The sequence below is a fragment of the Eleginops maclovinus genome, chromosome 16 (assembly GCF_036324505.1).
Source record: "Eleginops maclovinus isolate JMC-PN-2008 ecotype Puerto Natales chromosome 16, JC_Emac_rtc_rv5, whole genome shotgun sequence".
NCBI lineage: Eukaryota > Metazoa > Chordata > Actinopteri > Perciformes > Eleginopidae > Eleginops > Eleginops maclovinus.
The window spans coordinates 2,285,624-2,305,252 of record NC_086364.1 but is presented as its reverse complement, the minus strand read 5'-3'; the positions used below and the strand labels follow the sequence as shown (position 1 = coordinate 2,305,252).

Sequence of the window (19,629 nt, the reverse complement as noted above, 5' to 3'; positions counted from 1 at the left end):
GTTATATGAATTTCAAACCGTATATTTTAGATAGTAGATACATTTACAGAGAACTGTATGAACTACAAAAACCATTAAAGGTTAAATGAGACACTTTTAATTTGTAATAAGTGCAGTTGCAGTCTTGGAACACAGTTGGCAGAAGAGTTCAACTCACAGATACAAAGTAGATTTTTATCTTAGTTTTACAATCATTGAACAAGAACGTAGAATACGATGAAAATACAGGAAATTAAATGTACTTCAAATATAAGAACATTATAAGCATGGGACAGAAATTTGAAAATGAAACAGATGTTGAAACTAAATGTGGGTTAGGATATTAGGCAACATTCAAATCTCTTTATTGCTTGAACCGCTGTAAATACAGCCTACAGAGGAATCCAAAACACACACATTTAAGCACAATCACTCCGGTCTGAAGAAAGGCACAAAAACTACAGAAACGATGGTCCTCTGAAGAGATCTGCAGAGAGGAGCAGTGAGCTGTACAAACACTCACCCAGCTCCACATACTCATCAGCTTTCGATCGTTTAGTTTCCCATCTGTGAGTGAGTCAGAAGTTCTATAAAGTCAGAAAACATAGCTGATATAATAATAATAATACAGTTACGAGTCAAAGTGACACTACTCTACACATGGGTGCAACACTCTTAAGACATCTTTGAAAAACATAAAAGTTCAGAGACATTTAACACTGGTGTTTTATACAAAAATATATATCAAACACATCAATAAACTGCAAGCTCAAAAAAATAAAAACTGTCTCCATCTGAGAGCAGAGGGGACAGAATGACCAGCTTCAGCATGAGAGCATGTGAGGCAGGGCCTGTTTGACACTTTGGCTTACACACTGTACCTCCAAATACACGCTTGTAACAAGGAACACACCTGAAGGTTTGTTAACTCTAAGAAGGGCCTGTATCTCAAGTACTCAAGCATCACACCCTCCTCCTCCTTTTTGACCTTAGAGCTTCTCAGTGAAGGGCTGCACAACATTTAACATTTGAAAACTCGTAATTCTTTACAGTAAAGGGGTTTCTGTGAGAAGCTGTGGCATTTAACAAATGATGGTACTGATTGTTTTTATGAGAAATCCAGGGTTTTGGGGAGCTTGACTTATATTTGCAGTGAAAGAGTCAAGCATCTGCCTAAAAAAAGCAAATATGGAAATTGTCAGTATCATGTTCAGAACCAGCTGGTTATGATTTATGTGTTTTCCATATTTACTGCAGAACAATGTACTGCTTTTCCCTTGTGTAAGCATTGACCTGCTCCTGCTTTAGATGACAGGAGCACCCTTCACAGTGGACTCAAGAGCATATCAACATTTGTCTCTTTGATTACATACTTTTGTATATCATAAAATTGGCAACATTTTAAAATTTACTCTCAATATATAGATTTGTAGCACAGCTGTAAATATTATATGATCAAGGGAGAGAATGGGATACCAGGATATTTAAGTGTGTTATGCATTTGCTGTACCTCACACTGCCAAATATAACATTTAAATAGTTACATTTTCAAATGTAAAACATTTGATAAAAATAAAAATGTAATTAAAACCTAAATGAAAAAGAACCACATTTCTAACAATGGAAGAGGAAATGGAGAAGTTTGAATTAAAAGCTCAATTAAAATAAGCAATGGGTGAGGAGAAAGGAAACGGCAGAAAGGTTTAAGGTGGGATTATATGGATGCTGTAGGTGCACAGCTGGTAGTGGTACCTCTGTCAAACTGTGTGACCATACGCAGGGAATTATCTGAATGTCAAGGCAACCCTTTAAGAAAAGCGTGTCCATAATCAAGCCAGATAAAAAGCAGGAAGAAAATAAAACAATAAACAGGAGAGTGGAGCCCCGCTGTTCTGAGCTGAGACCTCAACGTGTTATAATTTCTATCAAAGCACTGCACCAATTCAAATGCTGGGAGTGGTGCTTAAGCAACATCAGCAGATCTCCTGAGGGGGACATGGAGGGATTGTCTAATAGTTGCTGAGATATTTCAGTCCGGACCAAAGCAGCTAACCAACACGGGCTGAACCCAGATGCTAACGTGGCTAAACACATCTCAACAATGCGCAAAAGAAAACAAACCGTCACAAACAGAAAGCCTCTCCATGAACGCTGGAGATGAAGCAACTCACTGTGAAGTCACACTGTCAACATCTTTAACCTGATACTGAGAAACTATCATTGTTCACCATCAAACCATGGAACATATCTATCAACGCATGCTGTATTTCTATACACACTTTTATATCCCGTCCTAATTTGACTCATCTATTTACATCAGCTATTGCATATGCACGTTCTATCAAGACAGTAGTCCGTTTGCTGATAGTAAACCCGGGAAATGTTGAGTAACCCAAATTTTGGTGTCAGAAATGTATAGTAGGGGTCCCCACCACATAGAAACTGCCGGATGCTAACCTGCATATGTTGGGCAATTTGCACATTTAGCCTAAATAAGCATATGCAGACAATAGTTACAGATTGGACGATTTGGACAATTTGGAGGTTTCTGAGGATTCTGACATTAAAAGGATCAAAAATGGCAGTTTTAACCAGAAAGAGGCCATATTTGTAGTCTCGGGGGAGGGATTTTAAAGAATTTTGGGTCTCTTGTTTAGGGGACTCAAAACTGCCATTTTTGATCCTGAAAATGTCAGAAATGTATTCAACATTCTCATTAACCTCCAAGAGCACTCCAAAATGATAACTAGCTATTGCATGCATATGCTAATGAATGTAACTTGTGTTATTGAAAGCATGTTTAGCATCCAGAAGTTTCTTTGTGCTGAGGATGCATACTATACATTTCTATCAGAAAACTTTGGGGTACTCAACATTTCTGGGTTCACTCTGCTGGCAACTAGACTGTAGATTACATTTGATCCTTAATGTCTAGTTATGATGAGCTCCCTGTACTTCTAGAACTTGTAACAGACCTCTGAACTCCCAGTGAGCAGTGTGAACACACAGCATTATTTCATCCAAGCCACACTTTCAAAGTGAACAAAATACCTATGTGGTTATTTACAAGTTAAGGTGATGACGCTCCTCCCTTCATAGAAAATAAATGACATCTCCTGAGTACATCTACAAAAAGAGATCAAAGAAAGGAGTATCAGACGTGTTGAAGTCATGTTGTGGGGTCATGTGGGTGGTACTAGGTGAAGAGAGAAGCAGGAAAATAAAGCAGATGGGTGTTACACCCTGCAGTAGAGAGAGGTGGTCTGAGGCGCTCAGACCGAGAGGGAAACAAAGCTGTTGTACTGCTCAATGTTTCTCTTCAGGATGTCAGAGCAGGGGCCGAGCACCCGCTCAAACCGGGGCCGGTCCAGTTTAACACACTTGAGGGGGCCCAATGCAACAACAGTGGCAGCCCGGGGCCGGTTCATCAGCAGGGCGATCTCACCTGGAAGAGAGCAGTCATCAGGTTACACAGGCAAGCTCAATGCTTATGGGGCCCGGCTTTGTTTAAACACATTTATTTAAGGTACTATTGTTTTCATCCACCCACTGAGACCGTCTCAGTAACTATGGGGTGACAAAGAGCCGGTACTCATCTGATTTACCAAAGTAGTCTGAGGGTCCCAGTCTGCCGACCTCCACAAACTCCTCGTCCTCGGAACGCCTCTGCAGCACGGCGGCTGTACCCTGAGAGCACATCGAAGACATAAAGGTAAAGGTAAACATAAAGGTCTCATCCCAGATGGACTGATGATAGGGCTCATCCCTCCAGAAAAATCCAATGTAGCAGTTATCGTGCAGACAAAGTAGAACATATTTTGAAGCTGGGATGTGACAAAAATAATGAGATTTGGGTCTTTGGTCTAAGTAATAGGGAAATAAATGTTGACAGAATTCACACTGAGGGGTTCTGCTTGGCAATCCGACTGCTGGGTGCTGATTGGTGTTACAGAAGGTGTCCCTACCTCCAGAATGATGAAGAACTCATCCCCAGGCTGGCCCTGCACCACTATTTTCTGGCTGTCCTCAAAATGCACGGTCTCCAAGGCATCGGCCACCATCAGACGCTCCCACTTATCCAGAGACTCTGTTGAGGAGCAATAGCCGTCAGTGACAGCTTTTAAAAACAGGAAGCACTGCGTCAATCTGATAAGACACTGCAGCTCTCACCTAGAATGGACACCTTGCTGAGGAACTCCTCGTACATTTTGCGCTTTCTCAAAGTGCTTCCCTAAAAATTTAAAAGGTGTCAGATCATGACGGCCTGATCATATTTTTGTGCACAGTTGAAAACAATCATTTCTTTTGTGTCCTGGGACTGCAGCTCACCATCAGTATTCTCCTGTAGCTGTCTCTGTCGATGCCCCACAGCTTGACGTCAGACTTGGCCCGGACTGAAGCTGCTCGAGGGGTGCCGTAGATCAGAGCCAGCTCCCCAAAGCTGCCCCCCTCCCCAATGCTCGTCACCCATTCATTGTTCACATATATCTAGATATATGAAAGATAAAGCAGAAATATGTGACATCAATTATTGTATCTATAATATGCTATTGAAGATTGTCCATCCTGCTGCGACATTCACAAGTCAACATGTAGTTTTTCTTCTTTCTAAGTTATTTCTTTTCTTCTGACATAAAAAAAAAACTATACTATTTAACTATACATCAATAACAATTACCTATGCATACAATTTAACAACAGCAGAACAACAGTGGGGCCATAGATGAGAGCAATACGTTCCCTCTACGCAAGGCCACGCCCCCTTTTGGGTGAAAACACTCAGTGCCATTTGAATGGCGGTAAATACGGATTCAGAAGTTTTCATGTAATCACATCAAAAAAAAGTACTGCGCCTTTTTTATCTACAAGGAGCCCAATTATGATGGTCAGACAGATAATCAGTTAGACAATGTCATGGGAGATCGATGATCGGCGTGGAGTTATTGTTTCATTTCAATCGATAGGAGGTGGATGTCCGGTGGCCGACAGCTGGCTCACACTGAAACTGTGATTTCTGAATTACATCCTTTCTTGTACTCTCCTTTTTTCTGTAGAGGGAGTAAAGAAATGATAGCTCGGGGTTCTAGGCATGAAGAAACTATTGTTTGTCACTGGAAAGTGGGCGGGGCCTAACATTCTCTAGGAAGTGATGTATCGCTGCGCTCATCAATGAGGGTTCTCTTTTGCTAAAGTTAAAGCTGTACTACTACATTCATCTTTTTGTCCACCCGGGGGCAGCAGAACAACCTGAAAAACCTCCACAGAGCAACCCTCATTTAAAATAAATTCATTGTTGGTTTTAGCCTTGTTAGTAACGTTTTCCTGTCCGAGCCACTAAAGGATGGTGAGGTAAAGAAGTAAAGCAAACTTTTTTCATCAGTATCACAATGGCAGTTCTTTACGAAGTTCAAAATGCACACCAAACATAAGAAAGAGCTCTTACATCCATGTCTCCCTGGTCAATAACGTAGAAGTTGTCCCCCTCATCACCTGCAACAGGAGCAATGAAAAGTCTGAATGAAGGAACATAAAACCCTCTCCATGTCATGCCTGTGTATAAAACGTACCTTGTTGGATGACAGTTTCTCCAGCAATGTAGTTGACAGAAAACATTGCGTCAAAAATGTCACTGGTGGGCAAAAGAAAGACTCTGGTTAGATGGAAAAGCGCTAAAAAAAGATTGTAAAGTACCAATCTAAGTGGAGCTTTTACCTCCTCTCATTGTCGTCCAGGTGTGCAAACAGCACGTTCTTCTCCATGGCTTTTGACAGCGACGCCATGCTCTTGTAGTCTTTTGGGATCACCTGGGGTGAGGAAGCTAATTTAGATTTGGAACAAAGTCTAATTCCAATATTCATAACATTTACTCTTTAGCAGCTAATGCTCCACTGTGCTTTCTGCTATGTTACCCTGCAGGAGGAGAACAGAGTTTCAGAGCCAGCTACATTGCTAAGTCTCAGTTCATTCCTCAGTAGAGAGGAGATCTCTGTTGGTTCATCAAAAGCTGCTCTCACATCACCCCCTACACATGTTGTCAGTTCATAGAATACAAATATAGATTTGTGCAGCTTTATATTGTATATAATAGTCATACTGTTTAATGAAGGTGTGTGAAATAAAAATGACAGCATCGTGCACAGACCTTTCTGACATAGGAGGCAGCGTCCTCCTCCGTGTACACCTCAGCACTGATGGCTCCTCTCCGGTTCCGGCCCCTCACCACAGGGTTCATGGGCGGGGAAACTTCTTCCTCACGCGAGTCTGACCGTGAACTCGACTTCCTCTGAGAAGTCATCTGCAGGGCCTCCTCCTGCAGGGCAACAGGTACACAGAACCATGCATGTGACACTCAAGAATAATTCAATCCTTCGATTAGGGTTGGGTCCGGTACTACTCCTCCTACCAATACTGCATCTCAATCTGGTAATTTTTCGCTATTTTATTGGTTCTTTTTGTTATCTTTTGAAGGGAAAAACTAAACAAATTGGAATTAATATTGCTTTATTTTATGTATAATAAATAATTCTGTAACAAATAATTTTACCTTAATAATAATAAACCCATGTTTGTATGATATAATTCAATACCAATCCCTACCTTAGATAGACCCTACAAGCTGCATAAATGAACAGTTATATATGGGCTAAGTGTGTCATGCTGTGACATGTGTGAGCCCCCACCTTCTCCAGTCTGTCAAAGTGGTCCCTGAGGAAGGCCATGGGCCGGTCGGGCCGGGACGTGCACAGCTGAATGATGCAGTCCTTGAGCAGCTTCTGGATGTTGTGTTTCTGGACATATTGCTCACAGTCTCGGAGGCTACGCTCCTCCTCACCGCTTATGCTCGATGCCATTTTTGTCTTGTGACCTGGAAGGAGATGAGAAGGAAAAACAAGATGGATCAGGAAGACACATTCTGACTTTCTGAATTATTGTGAAACTGTGCTTAACTTTTACCTATGAACTTAAGGGGTTCAGCTAATTGAAGGTTACAAATAGCATGCCATGTTGGTGGGGAACAAACAATGGCCCTTCCTTACTTTCATTCCTTTTCATGTCTAACAGGAAGAGGTGTATTTCACAGAGTCCCATAAGCCTTTCAAATGAGAAACATCCTATAACATCATTGATTCATGTCTTGAATAATGTAACAAGAACCCTAATATGATTTAATACTGACAACCTGTGCTGGGTGATAAAAGCAATAATGATAATTACCTACATTTTTTAAACATTTGCTCAATAACTTTGTGTGATGTGATGGAAAAATACTTCTTTATGGAAGCGCCACTCAAATGTGAGGTAAATGAATCAATTGTGTGTTGATACAGAAAGGTATCGAACCACATTAACTGTTGGCATTAAAACTGAACCTAGATGAAAGTTTGGAAGATGGACAAATATGTTTGGAAAAATACGCACTAAAAAATAAAACGCAGGTATTAAAAATGATTTTGTTCAGGGGCACGGAGAGTGTGATTTATATCTAGAGTGCATTATATTTGTGTAGAGTAGTTAAGGTGCATTAGTGAAATGCATATCAGACATATGCATTTGCAATAACAAAAAAAGGGATTCGACAACAATAGGTCAGATTTCTTTTACTTTTCACATTTAAGTACCTTGTAAAAACATTTCTCTACTTTTAATACAACTATTGTATATTCTGAATCTGGAAATTTGACTGAAACTCAACATTAGAGAACTCCTTGACCAGGCCAGCACTCACAGCAGGGTCACCTGTTACTGCAGCCATAGGAGCAGGTTAGCTAAGGTGATAGCATTTTCTCCTGGAACGCAGTTAAATGAAGATAAATGACAGAATAACGCTGTTAATTAGCCACGGTGGTCTAAAGTAACTAAGTCGATTTACTACTCGAAGTACTATACCTAAGAACAATTTCGAAGCAATTTCTGGTGCTTCTACTTTTACTCAAGTACAACATCTGAGTACTTTTTACACCTCTGCCTAGCTACCAAACCAGCCGCTGACCTAGTACATAGTTGTAGTAAACTCAAGTGTTATTTAGTCGAGCTGAGGCTGGTCTATTTACACTGTTAGCTTCAAGCAATGCAATGCAACGCAACACACATGAAAAATGACTGTTATTACACCAGATGATTTCCTATGATAAGCCATCTTGAATACAAACCACAAACATTAGCTTAGCGAGCTAACTGTTAGCACGACATCCCCGTCTGAAAACAATGTGAATAATAAACTTTAACAGACGGAAACACGACACAGGCTTACACTCACACATGCAGAACAATGTGCCAACTCACTATCCACACAGCAAACAATAAAACATCTTTACCAAATATCAAAGGACGTGTTTCTGATCGTTTTCCTTCTTGACAGCTTAGAACAACCACTTCCGCCTGGATGTTTCACAATAAAAGCATCACCTGTAAAAAAAAAACATTGTTATTTGTTCAAAACTCCAATTACAACAAATGACACATACCGGTCCAAATTGTATTCCATAGAAGATGTGCTTCCAAATATGAAAGTAGACTGAACTCCAAACTTTCACCTGGGTAAAATAGTTCTCCTTTCGGTTTACAACTTTTTTGTTAACATTTTCTTTCTGTTAAAACACTCACGAATTTGATATAATAACTCATCATTGATTTTCGAAAAAACAAAACAATTGATCCGCTGTTCTTCACCTTCTTGTATTTATTTTGCATGTGTGTACCTATCAGCTGGCTCTGTCCAGGCTGTTTATCACAACCAACCTCCTCACGATGGTTATTGCTCAACTATTAGCAGACACACCCACCTGCCCCCCCCGCCCCCCCGCTGTAATACAGTCACTTCCTTCACCAGTCGCACTGCACTGCTTCATTCGTGTCGACTGCCCAGAGTCCACGAATACAGCCCTGCAGCTCTGAGCAGCACCACCAACTGAACCTGACCACAGAGCAAAGGTAGGTCAAGACGTAGCTTTAAAAAAAACAAAAAAAAACATTTAATCAGCTTATTCAGTTTTTTAAAATAACTAAAACTGTTTTTTTTGCATTCCATCTGGTCCATAGAGCTAGGAAAACAATATTCCAATGTGTCTTTCTGTTTGACAAGTCAGGGCGAATACAAATACCAACTGTAACACTTGCAATGTGCTTAGTATACCAGAGGTAGAATGTTGGAAACCTTTCAAATGGTGAGGGACTACATCCAACTGGGTTCTCTGTTGTCTCCTCCCAGTTTAGTTTATTTCCTTCAGGATCCAGTAGTTGTTAGAGGGCACAGAACACAGTGTGTGTGTAAGAGTGTTTGTACAGTGTGCACCACACCTGGTAAAGGTGTGCTCTTATCTTACAGTCAGTACTCGCAGCTCACAGTAGCTGCAGACATACACTCATACATTCATACAGTAAGTGCCAGTAAAGTGGATGTACGAAAGTAAGCAATACCAATCAGGTGGATTCAAGATAGGAGTATGAAAGCTATACCTACTTTATTGTTATAACTTCATAATTCACTCCCCATATAATTTCCCAACCCAAATACTACAAACTAGCTGTGCTGTGTCTCTTAAAATATGTTACTCTACTAATTATCTCTCTTTGCTCCTCACTGATCTGCTCCTGGGACCTGCAGCAACACATCTGCAGCTCAGCACTTGTAGCACTACATTCCAGAGCCTTCTGGTCTGTTCAGACATGTCGCTCTACAGTTTTGGACTGGAGCCACTCTCCTGCCACTCCTGGAACAAAGACAGGACCCGTAGGTGAAACAGCACTTACACATACCTCTTTCTCCATGATGGTGGGTGGGACCACTCTAACAATGCAGACATAGATAGATTTTCTCCCTGCTCTAATTTCATTAATGTTGTCTGGAGAACCGCAGGGAATCTGATTATCTATGCAGGAAATGGACTCAAAGAGCTTTACTGCACGCATCTGACTGCACTTCAGTTGCACAATGTCTTATTCAGTTTTTTACTTTGCAGTACAGTTAAACACGGAAGTGCAGATTACTTTTATACACACATTACATTTAACCTCATCTGATTTCAACAGGAAAGTCCAGGGTCTGCTGCTGTTTGCCAAAAAAAAAAAAAAAGTTTTGTGAAACTACAGTGTAAAAAAATAAAGGCCACGGACTATTTTATTTCCAGTTGGTCAGTTAGTTTGTTGGTGGACTTTGGTCTTTGATAGATGTCTCAATGAAAGCCTACAGCCATGTTTAAAGCTGCGAGGCCAAACCTGAGCACCGGACTGCTTTGAGCTTAGTGCTAGCTAACATGCTGCTACTGATGTTAGCTTGCAGTTGATATAGATCCATCTGAGTGGTTAGCAAGTATGTTAGCATATGAGCATAAAACAAAGGTACTGCCGAAGCTGATGGAAAAGTTGTTCATTTATAACAATTCCTCTTCTAGAAACTATTAATGTACAAAGATGTCATGGCAATTTATCTAACTGTTGTTTAGATTGATAAGTCTGAAGTGGAGCAACCAACTGACAAACATTGCCATACCTCATGCAACTCTGTTATGGATGATCATGGTCGGTCCCCATACTGAGGATTTCTCTGGAACGTGACCTCCTCTAGTGGACAAACTTCAGGCCTGCACCCACCCAGAAAGAATCAGAATGTGATGTGCAGTATCGATGCAAGGATCAATCCTGTACAGTTCAGGCGTTTTTTAGAATGATCACAAATGAAAACCGTGAACTTTTTCAAAAATGTTCTCCTGTAGGTATTAGATCCTCAAAGGGTTCCGTATCCTGTACACAATATAAAGCCCCCTGACACAAATGTCATATTGGGTTATATAAAAATTGTATGAAATGATTGATTAAAAGTGAAACTGAGCATCTTACCATGCCATTGTCATGCTCCTCAGAAGATGTAAACTCTTTATGTGACATTTCCACTATTGCAAAAATACAGTCTGTGTATTAACATGAGCGGAACCTTGATTATTTTTGTCATCCTGAATATGGATCATGACAATGCACATTCATGCTCCTTAAATGCAGGCCCTGTCATATTACTACCCCTGTGTTTTTGTATTAGTATGACAAAATGTTAAAAGTCTAACATTTGTGCATACTTATTTATTTCCAGAGATTGCAGTGAGCCCTAACAACAATGTGGTGAACATCTATGAAAAGAAAGGCAAAGAATGGGCCAAGATCCACGAGCTGACGGAGCACAGCGGACGGATCACAGGTACACATCCACGGAGACGACTTTTCCTAGGCCTGACCTCAAGACTTTCTGTTTGATCACACAAGGGCTCGGGGATATGACTTGATTTGAACATTGATTGGGGAGAGATAATAAGAGATGTATACACATGTTTTGTTATTTAATGTAACAACAATGTTGGACTGAAAGCTTGTTTTTTTTACTTGAGAATAATAATTTCATATAATATGCTAGAATATGAGAATGAATTCATATTACAAGAGGAAAACATTGGAAGAGTTCTGGTGCTTTTATTTGTTTATGATGGGAAACAGTCCTTCCCTCAGAGTTTGAAACATGGGGGTTTGGCCAGCCAATAAGAAACAATACATTTGAATTTAAATGTCTTATTGACTGTATGTTGGTATTGATATCCACGATTTAGGACGCACATTTGTTTTGATGGTGTCTGAATAATGAAGCTGACATTTAGTTAAATACGTACGAGAAAACGTTGCATCAACTATCCTTTGAGACTTAAATGGAGCTTCAGAATGATGTCCACAGGTGTAGACTGGGCCCCAGAATCCAACCGCATTGTGACATGTGCCTCGGACCGCAACGCCTACGTGTGGACTCTAAAGGACGGTGTGTGGAAGCCCACCCTCGTCCTGGTGCGCATCAACCGCGCAGCCACCTGTGTGAAGTGGTCCCCGTTGGAGAACAAGTTCGCCCTGGGCAGCGGGGCCCGCCTCATCTCCGTCTGCTACTTCGAGAAGGAGAACGACTGGTGAGCAACACATGACCAACTCACAATGATTCCAGAGACCAGAGGTGGGAAGTAACTAAGTACATTTACTCAAGTAATTGTAAGTACAATTCTGAGGTACTGTTCTTTATTTGAGTATTTCCATTTAATGCGACTTTATACTTTTACTCCACTAAATTAATTTAATCCCTTTAGTTACTTTACAGATCTGGATTAATGATGGTAAATATAATCAGCCCTTAAATCAGACTTTAGTTCACCTGGAGTAAATCCAGCAGCTACCCTGCAGTATACAAAGCCATTCAAACTAGCTGCACCTTTACCAGCTCTGAGAACACTTTAATGATCAATAATTATAAAACATATCAGAGATATTATTCTGAAATGGACCAATGACACAATGACTACTTCTAACTACTGTCTCTAACCTCTTGCCTGGTACATAGATCGCCTTGATGTTTGCCAATCATTTAGTGTCATCTTTCCCTTTCCCTTTCAGGTGGCTGAGTAAGCACATCAAGAAGTCCATTCGCTCCACCGTCCTGAGTCTGGACTGGCACCCCAACAACATCCTGCTGGCTGCTGGCTCTGCAGACTTCCACTGCAGGTGAGAGCGCCCCCAACAGTGCACTGATACTGGAGTCTTAGTTCATCAGATTGAGAACCACCACCATAATAACCAGCTTGAACAGTTAACAATCATTTTCAATTAAACCTTTCAAAATGAATCCAAATATGCTCTCTCGACCATGAAATAAACAAGATAACAATTAATGCACTCTTTGATCCTGTTTGGAATTTGAGGATGCAAGTCAGACCAGCTTTAAGTCATCACACATTCACACAGTAACATTTACACTGTGCATTTCACTCACCTTAGTGGGCGACTTTGTGTTCACAGCACGTGTGGGCCTTGCTAGAAGACTGTTTATGTAATTTCCCCATGCTGACCTTATACTATCTGTTTTATTTTCCTGCAACCGGACATTTCCCAGAAGCAGGCAGGTAGTTACAAGCTGCATAAGAACATTTATTTCGTCCTGGAACCTGTCTCTTTTCCATTGGGGGTCACACAGCGTGCATTGGGGGTTCTGGTTGTTGATCAGAATCAGGGTATACAGGGAAAGAAAAAAGTCGCTTAACACTACATGTGAATAAGTTGTTTGTTTGTAATTATGAGTCTTATTATAAACGTAAGAAAATATTTTTAAAATCTTGACTAGCTTTAAAAGCACTAATTTGTAAGCTCCCATATTTACCATAGTATAATGCTGAACACATACACATCAAACAGATCAAACTTACTTTAGGTTCAATTCAGATCCTGGCTGAAAAATACAGCTCCAGAATTGTATGAAATCGGCATATCTTTAACTGTCACCTTTTCTTAGATATTATGATTTCAGCTATATAAAACAATATAAAAACATCGGCCTGCGCATCCCAGCCTTTGACCCCCCTTGCCAGACCCTAACAGTCTGCACCTTTCTCAGGGTTTTGTCAACCTACATCAAGGACATTGAGGACAAGCCTGGGCCCACTGCCTGGGGGGCCAAAATGCCATTTGGGGAGGTGCTGCTGGAGCACAAGGACTGTGGAGGCTGGGTGCACAGCGTCTCCTTCTCCCCCAGCGGAGACCAGCTGGCCTGGGTAGCCCACAACAGCAGCATCGCTGTGGCTGACGCGATCCAGAGTGAAGAGTGAGTCCTTCCGCTTATACTCATACTGATATTCAGCTAAACGCACACAAAGCACCTGTTACAGAGTATCAAGACTGGAAAATATTTCCAAAATAAATCTGCTTCTTTACAAACTCACCAGTGCAAATTCAACAACTTGAAATGTCAAGCTCTTTTTATTTCTGTCTGTTTTTCACTGGCTAAAACTCCATTTAGGCAATTAAGTATTTAATCAGATGTAATGTGTTAAGAAAAAAGTAATAAGCTCCACCAATCTGACCTCTGACCTCCAGGGTGACCATGCTAACCAATAACCGTCTGCCCCTGCTGGGAATCCTGTACGTCAGCCCCACGGAGCTAGTTGCTGCGGTAACTATTACCTCTGTGTGTGTGTGTGTGTGTGTGTGTGTGTGTGTGTGTGTGTGTGTGTGTGTGTGTGTGTGTGTGTGTGTGTGTGTGTGTGTGTGTGTGTGTGTGTGTGTGTCAGGATTGGGGGAAGGACCCAAGTGCAGAAGTCAATAGAGGAGGCCGGGGTACAAACGGATAACAAAAGGCAAGCTTTTATTTATGAAAAAGCTGATAACAAAAATACAGAAAAAGTACAAGGAAAAGGTATCAAAATAAAAACGCAGACAAACTGGTGGAAAATGGAGGGCTAACTAGGGGGATCCAAATCACTACAGGGAACAGGAAAACAACGACAACGACACGACAAAGAACACAAAGGAAAGCACAGACTAAATACAGAGGAGGGTAATCACAAGACAAGAAACAGCTGGGAAGGGGAGACACACAGGGGCAACAGGTGAGCACGATCAGACAATCAGACAGGAGGGAAACTAAGACAGGAAGTAATCTAGACAAGACAGGAAGTGACAAAACAAGATACATTTCAAAATAAAACCGTAAACTATAAATACAGAAACTGAGATCGTGACAGTGTGTGTGTGTGTGTGTGTGTGTGTGTGTGTGTGTGTGTGTGTGTGTGTGTGTGTGTGTGTGTGTGTGTGTGTGTGTGTGTGTGTGTGTGTGTGTGTGTGTGTGTTTTAGCTGCAATAACCACTGTTTTATTTTATTTTGAAATGGATGGATGAAATACCTATGTGCAGTGTGGACTGGGGGATACCAGCAGCTCTGCAGTTCCCTTTACTCCAGAGAGCTTTGTAGTAGTGTTTCACATTTTAGTTTTTGCGCTTTGATATTTTAAGTCCTTATAAAAGAGAAGAATCATCCTTTTTGGTAATGAACTATTGAAGTCCATCCATCCATCTTCTCCCGCTTTTCCGTCAGGGTCGCGGAGGTAACAGCTCCAGCACAGAGTCCCAAACTTTCCTTTCCCTGGCCACATCAACCAGCTCTGACTGGGGGATTCCAAGGCGCTCCCAGGCCAGCGAAGAGATACAATCCCTCCACCTGGTCCTAGGTCTACCCCTCGGTCTCTTCCCAGCTGGACGTGCCTGGAACACCTCCCTAGGGAGGCGCCCAGGGGGCATCCTCACTAGGTGCCCGAACCACCTCAACTGGCTCCTTTCAACGCGAAGGAGCAGCGGTTCTACTCCGAGTCCCTCCCGGATGACTGAACCGCTCACCTTATCCCTAAGGGAGATGCCAGCAACCCTTGAAACCTTGAAACCTTGAAACCAGCAACCCTGCGGAGAAATCCCATTTCGGCCGCTTGTATCCGCGATCTCGTTCTTTCGGTCATGACCCATGCTTCATGACCATAGGTGAGGGTAGGAACGAAGATGGCCCGGTAGACAGAGAGCTTTGCCTTCTGGCTCAGCTCTCTTTTCATCACAACGTTGTGGTAAAGCGACTGCAGTACCGCTCCCGCTGCTCCGATTCTCCGGCCCATCTCATGCTCCATTGTTCCCTCACTCGAGAACAAGACCCCGAGATACTTTCACTTCACTTTCACCTTCACTTGGGGTAAGGCTTCATTCCCTACCTGGAGTGGACAGTCCATCGGTTTCCTACTGAGAACCATGGCCTCAGATTTGGAGGTGCTGATCCTCATCCCAGCCGCTTCACACTCGGCCGCGAACCGATCCAGTGAGTGCTGAAGGTCACAGACCGATGAAACCATTAGGACCACATCATCTGCAAAAAGCAGTGCTGCAATCCTTAGCCCACCGAACTGCAGACCCCCTCCCCCACGACTACGCCTCGAAATCCTGTCCATGCATATCACAAACAGGATTGGTGACAAAGCGCAGCCCTGGCGGAGGCCAACCCTCACCGGAAATCGGTCCGACGTGCTACCGAGGACTTGGACACAGCTCTCGCTTTGAGAGTACAGAGATTGGATGGCCCTTAGTAGAGACCCCTCACCCCATACTCCCACAGCACCTCCCACAGTATCTCCCTGGGAACCCGGTCATACGCCTTCTCCAAATCCACAAAGCACATGTAGACCGGATGAGCGTACTCCCAGGCCCCCTCCAGGATCCTTGCGAGAGTGAAAAGCTGGTCCGTCGTTCCACGACCAAGACGAAAACCGCATTGTTCCTCCTCAATCTGAGGTTCGACAATCGGCCGGACCCTCCTTTCCAGCACCTTAGAGTAAACTTTCCCGGGGAGGCTGAGTAATGTGATGCCTCTGTAATTGGCACGCACCCTCTGATTCCCCCTTTTTAAAAAGGGGAACCACCACCCCGGTCTGCCACTCCTTCGGTACTGTTTCCGACTTCCACGCAATGTTGATGAGACGTGCCAACCATGACAGTCCCTCAACACCCAGAGCCTTCAGCATTTCTGGGCGGATCTCATCCACCCCCGGGGCTTTGCCACTGTGGAGCTGTTTAACTACCTCAGTGACTTCCCCCCGTGAGATTGGAATTGATCCCCCTTCATACTCCAGCTCCGCCTCTAACATAGAGGGCGGGGTTGTCGGATTCAGGAGTTCCTCAAAGTGTTCCTTCCACCGCCCTAACACACTATCAGTTGAGGTCAACAGCGTCCCATCCTTACTGTACACAGCTTGGATGGTTCCCTGCTTCCCCCTCCTGAGGTGACGGACTGTTTTCCAGAACCACTTTGGTGCCGACCGAAAGTCCTTCACCATGGCTTCTCCGAACTTCTCCCACACCCGTTGCTTTGCCTCGGCCACGGCTGAGGCTGCTGCCCTTCGGGCCCGTCGATACCTTGCAACTGCGTCAGGAGTACCCAGGGATAACATATCCCGGAAGGCCTCCTTCTTCAGTCGGACGGCTTCCCTGACCACCGGTGTCCACCAGGAGGTTCGAGGGTTACCGCCCCTTGAGGCACCTAAGACCTTAAGACCACAGCTCCCCGCCGCAGCTTCGGCAATGGAGGCTTTGAACACCGCCCACTCTGGTTCAATGTCCCCAGACAACAAACAAAGCGGCACTCAACCGGGGGCTTGTGAGTATCCCCATACCCGCTCTGCGCCTCACACCTTGAGCAACTCCGGAGAAGAATAGAGTCCAACCCCTATCAAGAAGTAAGGTTCCAGAGCCGACGCTGTGCGTAGAGGTGAGCCCCACCAGATCCAACTGGTAACGCTCCACCTCCCGCACAAGCTCCGGCTCCTTCCCCCCCAGAGAGGTGACATTTCACGTCCCCAAAGCCAGCTTCTGTCGGCTGAGTCTGGTCCGTCGAGACCCTCTGCTTTCACTGCCACCCTTCTGGCAGCGCACCCGACCCCATCGCTGTTTCCCGTAGGTGGTGGGCCCGCGGGACGGGGAAGCGGAGGTGTTGCCCACGTTGCTTTTTCGGGCTGTGCCCGGCCGGGCTCCGTGGCAAGCCCGGCCACCAGACGCTCGCTGACGAGTCCTCCTTCTGGGCCTGGCTCCAGAAGGGGACCCCGGGCTTCCTCCGGGCCGGGTATCCTCGCTTTCATGTTTGTTTGTCATGAGGTCTTTTGAACTATTACTAACTATTGAAGTGATGGTTGTTTTAGTGGCTCTACTGTAATAGATGCAAACAACTTTCCCTATTCCCAATGCTTTTGTCTTTTTCTTGGTTGGAATACATAATTTAAAGATCATGCATTCTTCATTTTCACTTAAACATTTGTATGATTCTATATCCTAATCTGCTTTGGTCAGGGTCATGACTGTTGCCCCTACCAGTTCAGCTATAAGGGTCCAGGTGCTCTGGAGTTTGTGAAGAAGCTGGACATTCCTAAGCAGTCCTCCAAAGGCAGCCTGACAGCCATGCAGCACTTCCAGAACCTGGACAAGAGGGCCACTGACGAGGACACCAACGAAGTGGGGACCCTTCACCAGAACAGCATTACGTAAGGGCCAATGCTTTCCAATAAATGACCATCAGAACCCGAAGGAGGTTTAGACTTAAGTGGAACCATTCTGTAGCTCCAGACCCAACAGCACAGTCATGTGGAGACTGTTGGCCTTTTGTCAGACAAAGCCTGCTAGTATTGCTCAGTTGCTAGATGCTAGGGGTTACGATAAGGGAATTCACAAAAATCAGCCAGTCAGCATGATGTCTTGTTCTGTGTTTCAGGTCTTTAACCACAAAGTGGATCTTTAACCACAAAGTGTGGGGGTGGGGGGGGCATTTAGTTATAGCAGTTATGTATGTATTTATACATACAGCTGTTCTTCAAACTGTTACTGATGGTAGGTGTCTCCAGACAATAAACAATATTAAACAGGATTAGTTCAGCTTTTGTAATACGTGTGCATGTGTTGTGTTCTGCAGACAACTGTGTGTTGTGTCTGGGGAGAAAGCCAAAGTGGAGAAATACAGCAGTGTGGGTCTGGATGGAGCCATGGTGATCTGGGATTTTAAGGTACAAAAGTCAATCTATGATTTAGTAACTAATGTAGTTCACTGTAAGGAGTATTACTTAATTTACCATGTTGATGTCCTGTCTGCTTCCACTCTTTGATAAAATACAGTTGAGCAAGCTTTGAATATTTTAACATGACAGTATAAGTCACATTGGATTGGTCACAATTTTCCCGGACAGAATTCAGTCACATCTAAAGTTAGCTGATGTCAGACAAACACTAGAAAAAGTCAGATTGGTTGTTGACATATTTTGCATATTACATTAATTATCCTTCAAATTCACTGTTTATGTTTTGAGGATTATAAAAAAAAATGTATTACTGTTAGCCAGTACTTATGTTAAATCTCATTTTCTTACCCTTGAAACATTTGGGTGCACTGTATCTCTAACAAAAATATTTACAGAAAAATAGTCTTAATTACGTACATAAAATCAGTTGAACCTAAATGGCAGAGTCAAGTATAAGAAATATGTTTTATGAATAATACTCCAACATTGTGCTACATAATCTGCCATTAAAGTCCCAACTCAGTACAACTGTGTGGGATCTACTCTAACATGTGCGTCCTCTCATTGCAGCACTAAGACCCCGCTAAGCCATCCTGCAGGGGTCACACACTGAACTGACCATCAAGTAATAACTGCTACAAGTTAGACCCAATGAACTACTGAGATGCTTTTGAGAAACTGGAAAACACTATAAGCACCTTTGCTTTGTGAACTTTGAGTAAATAAAGACTGTACTCACAGGTCAGAATGAATTGTTTTTACTGGTTCTTTACATGTTACTGTTGTGTGCTCACTGTGTATTGTTTGTGTCATTTCTACTGTCCAATTACATTTATTTATTTAGGTTATGCCTTTATTTCTGCATAACTATTGCATTGCTGTATTTCTACGATTTTACCTTCTCTTTAAGGGTTAGTTTCTGAAAATATATCCTAAAGATCTCTGTCCCAAAGAATACCTTTGATAATGTCATCAGGGTTGTGCCAGCTTTTATAACATAAGTTATATAAGAATATGCTTTTTATGTATGCAGTTTTACTTTTTTCTGTGCTTTTATCATTATATAATTAGAATTAGATGCTGAAATGCATTGAATTACTACAGGAAAACGTTATTGAAGAACACTAAGCATGTCTACAAGCCAGGAGCAGTGTACAAGGTATGAATGGAGTCAGGGTTGTCAAAAATCAATACTGAGCCTTGGAATGTCTCACAGCAGTATTCTGGTGTCATCATGTGATGGATTGGATATAACTAACTAAGAAGA

General features: G+C 42.8%; 2 protein-coding genes across 5 annotated transcripts; one reads left to right on the top strand and one right to left on the bottom strand.

The window, feature by feature from the left end:
- Positions 1-74: 74 nt before the first annotated feature.
- Positions 75-8,709, bottom strand: prkar1aa (protein kinase, cAMP-dependent, regulatory, type I, alpha (tissue specific extinguisher 1) a). Of its 4 annotated transcripts, none has more exons than XM_063903135.1 (12): positions 8,650-8,709; positions 8,295-8,385; positions 6,660-6,844; positions 6,122-6,289; positions 5,692-5,783; positions 5,547-5,608; positions 5,423-5,469; positions 4,309-4,467; positions 4,150-4,210; positions 3,945-4,066; positions 3,585-3,666; positions 75-3,424 (listed from the first exon to the last, which is right to left on the bottom strand). In XM_063903135.1, exons 3-12 carry the CDS (start codon positions 6,828-6,830, stop codon positions 3,252-3,254), a joined length of 1,137 nt encoding a protein of 378 aa, XP_063759205.1. In that variant the 5' UTR covers positions 6,831-6,844; positions 8,295-8,385; positions 8,650-8,709; the 3' UTR covers positions 75-3,251. The 4 variants fall into 4 exon arrangements, with proteins under 4 accessions (XP_063759205.1, XP_063759206.1, XP_063759207.1 ...); XM_063903136.1 differs by lacking the exon at positions 8,650-8,709 and adding an exon at positions 8,514-8,635; XM_063903137.1 differs by lacking the exon at positions 8,295-8,385 and having other exon boundaries at positions 8,445-8,678.
- A 74-nt stretch (positions 8,710-8,783) lies between these two features.
- Positions 8,784-19,114, top strand: zgc:86896 (uncharacterized protein LOC415190 homolog). Its single transcript, XM_063903138.1, has 10 exons — positions 8,784-8,910; positions 9,584-9,709; positions 11,063-11,167; positions 11,693-11,915; positions 12,394-12,501; positions 13,388-13,594; positions 13,867-13,942; positions 17,644-17,834; positions 18,260-18,350; positions 18,933-19,114. The coding sequence occupies exons 2-10, from the start codon at positions 9,646-9,648 to the stop codon at positions 18,936-18,938; spliced, it is 1,071 nt and encodes a 356-aa protein (XP_063759208.1). The 5' UTR covers positions 8,784-8,910; positions 9,584-9,645; the 3' UTR covers positions 18,939-19,114.
- Positions 19,115-19,629: the final 515 nt, after the last annotated feature.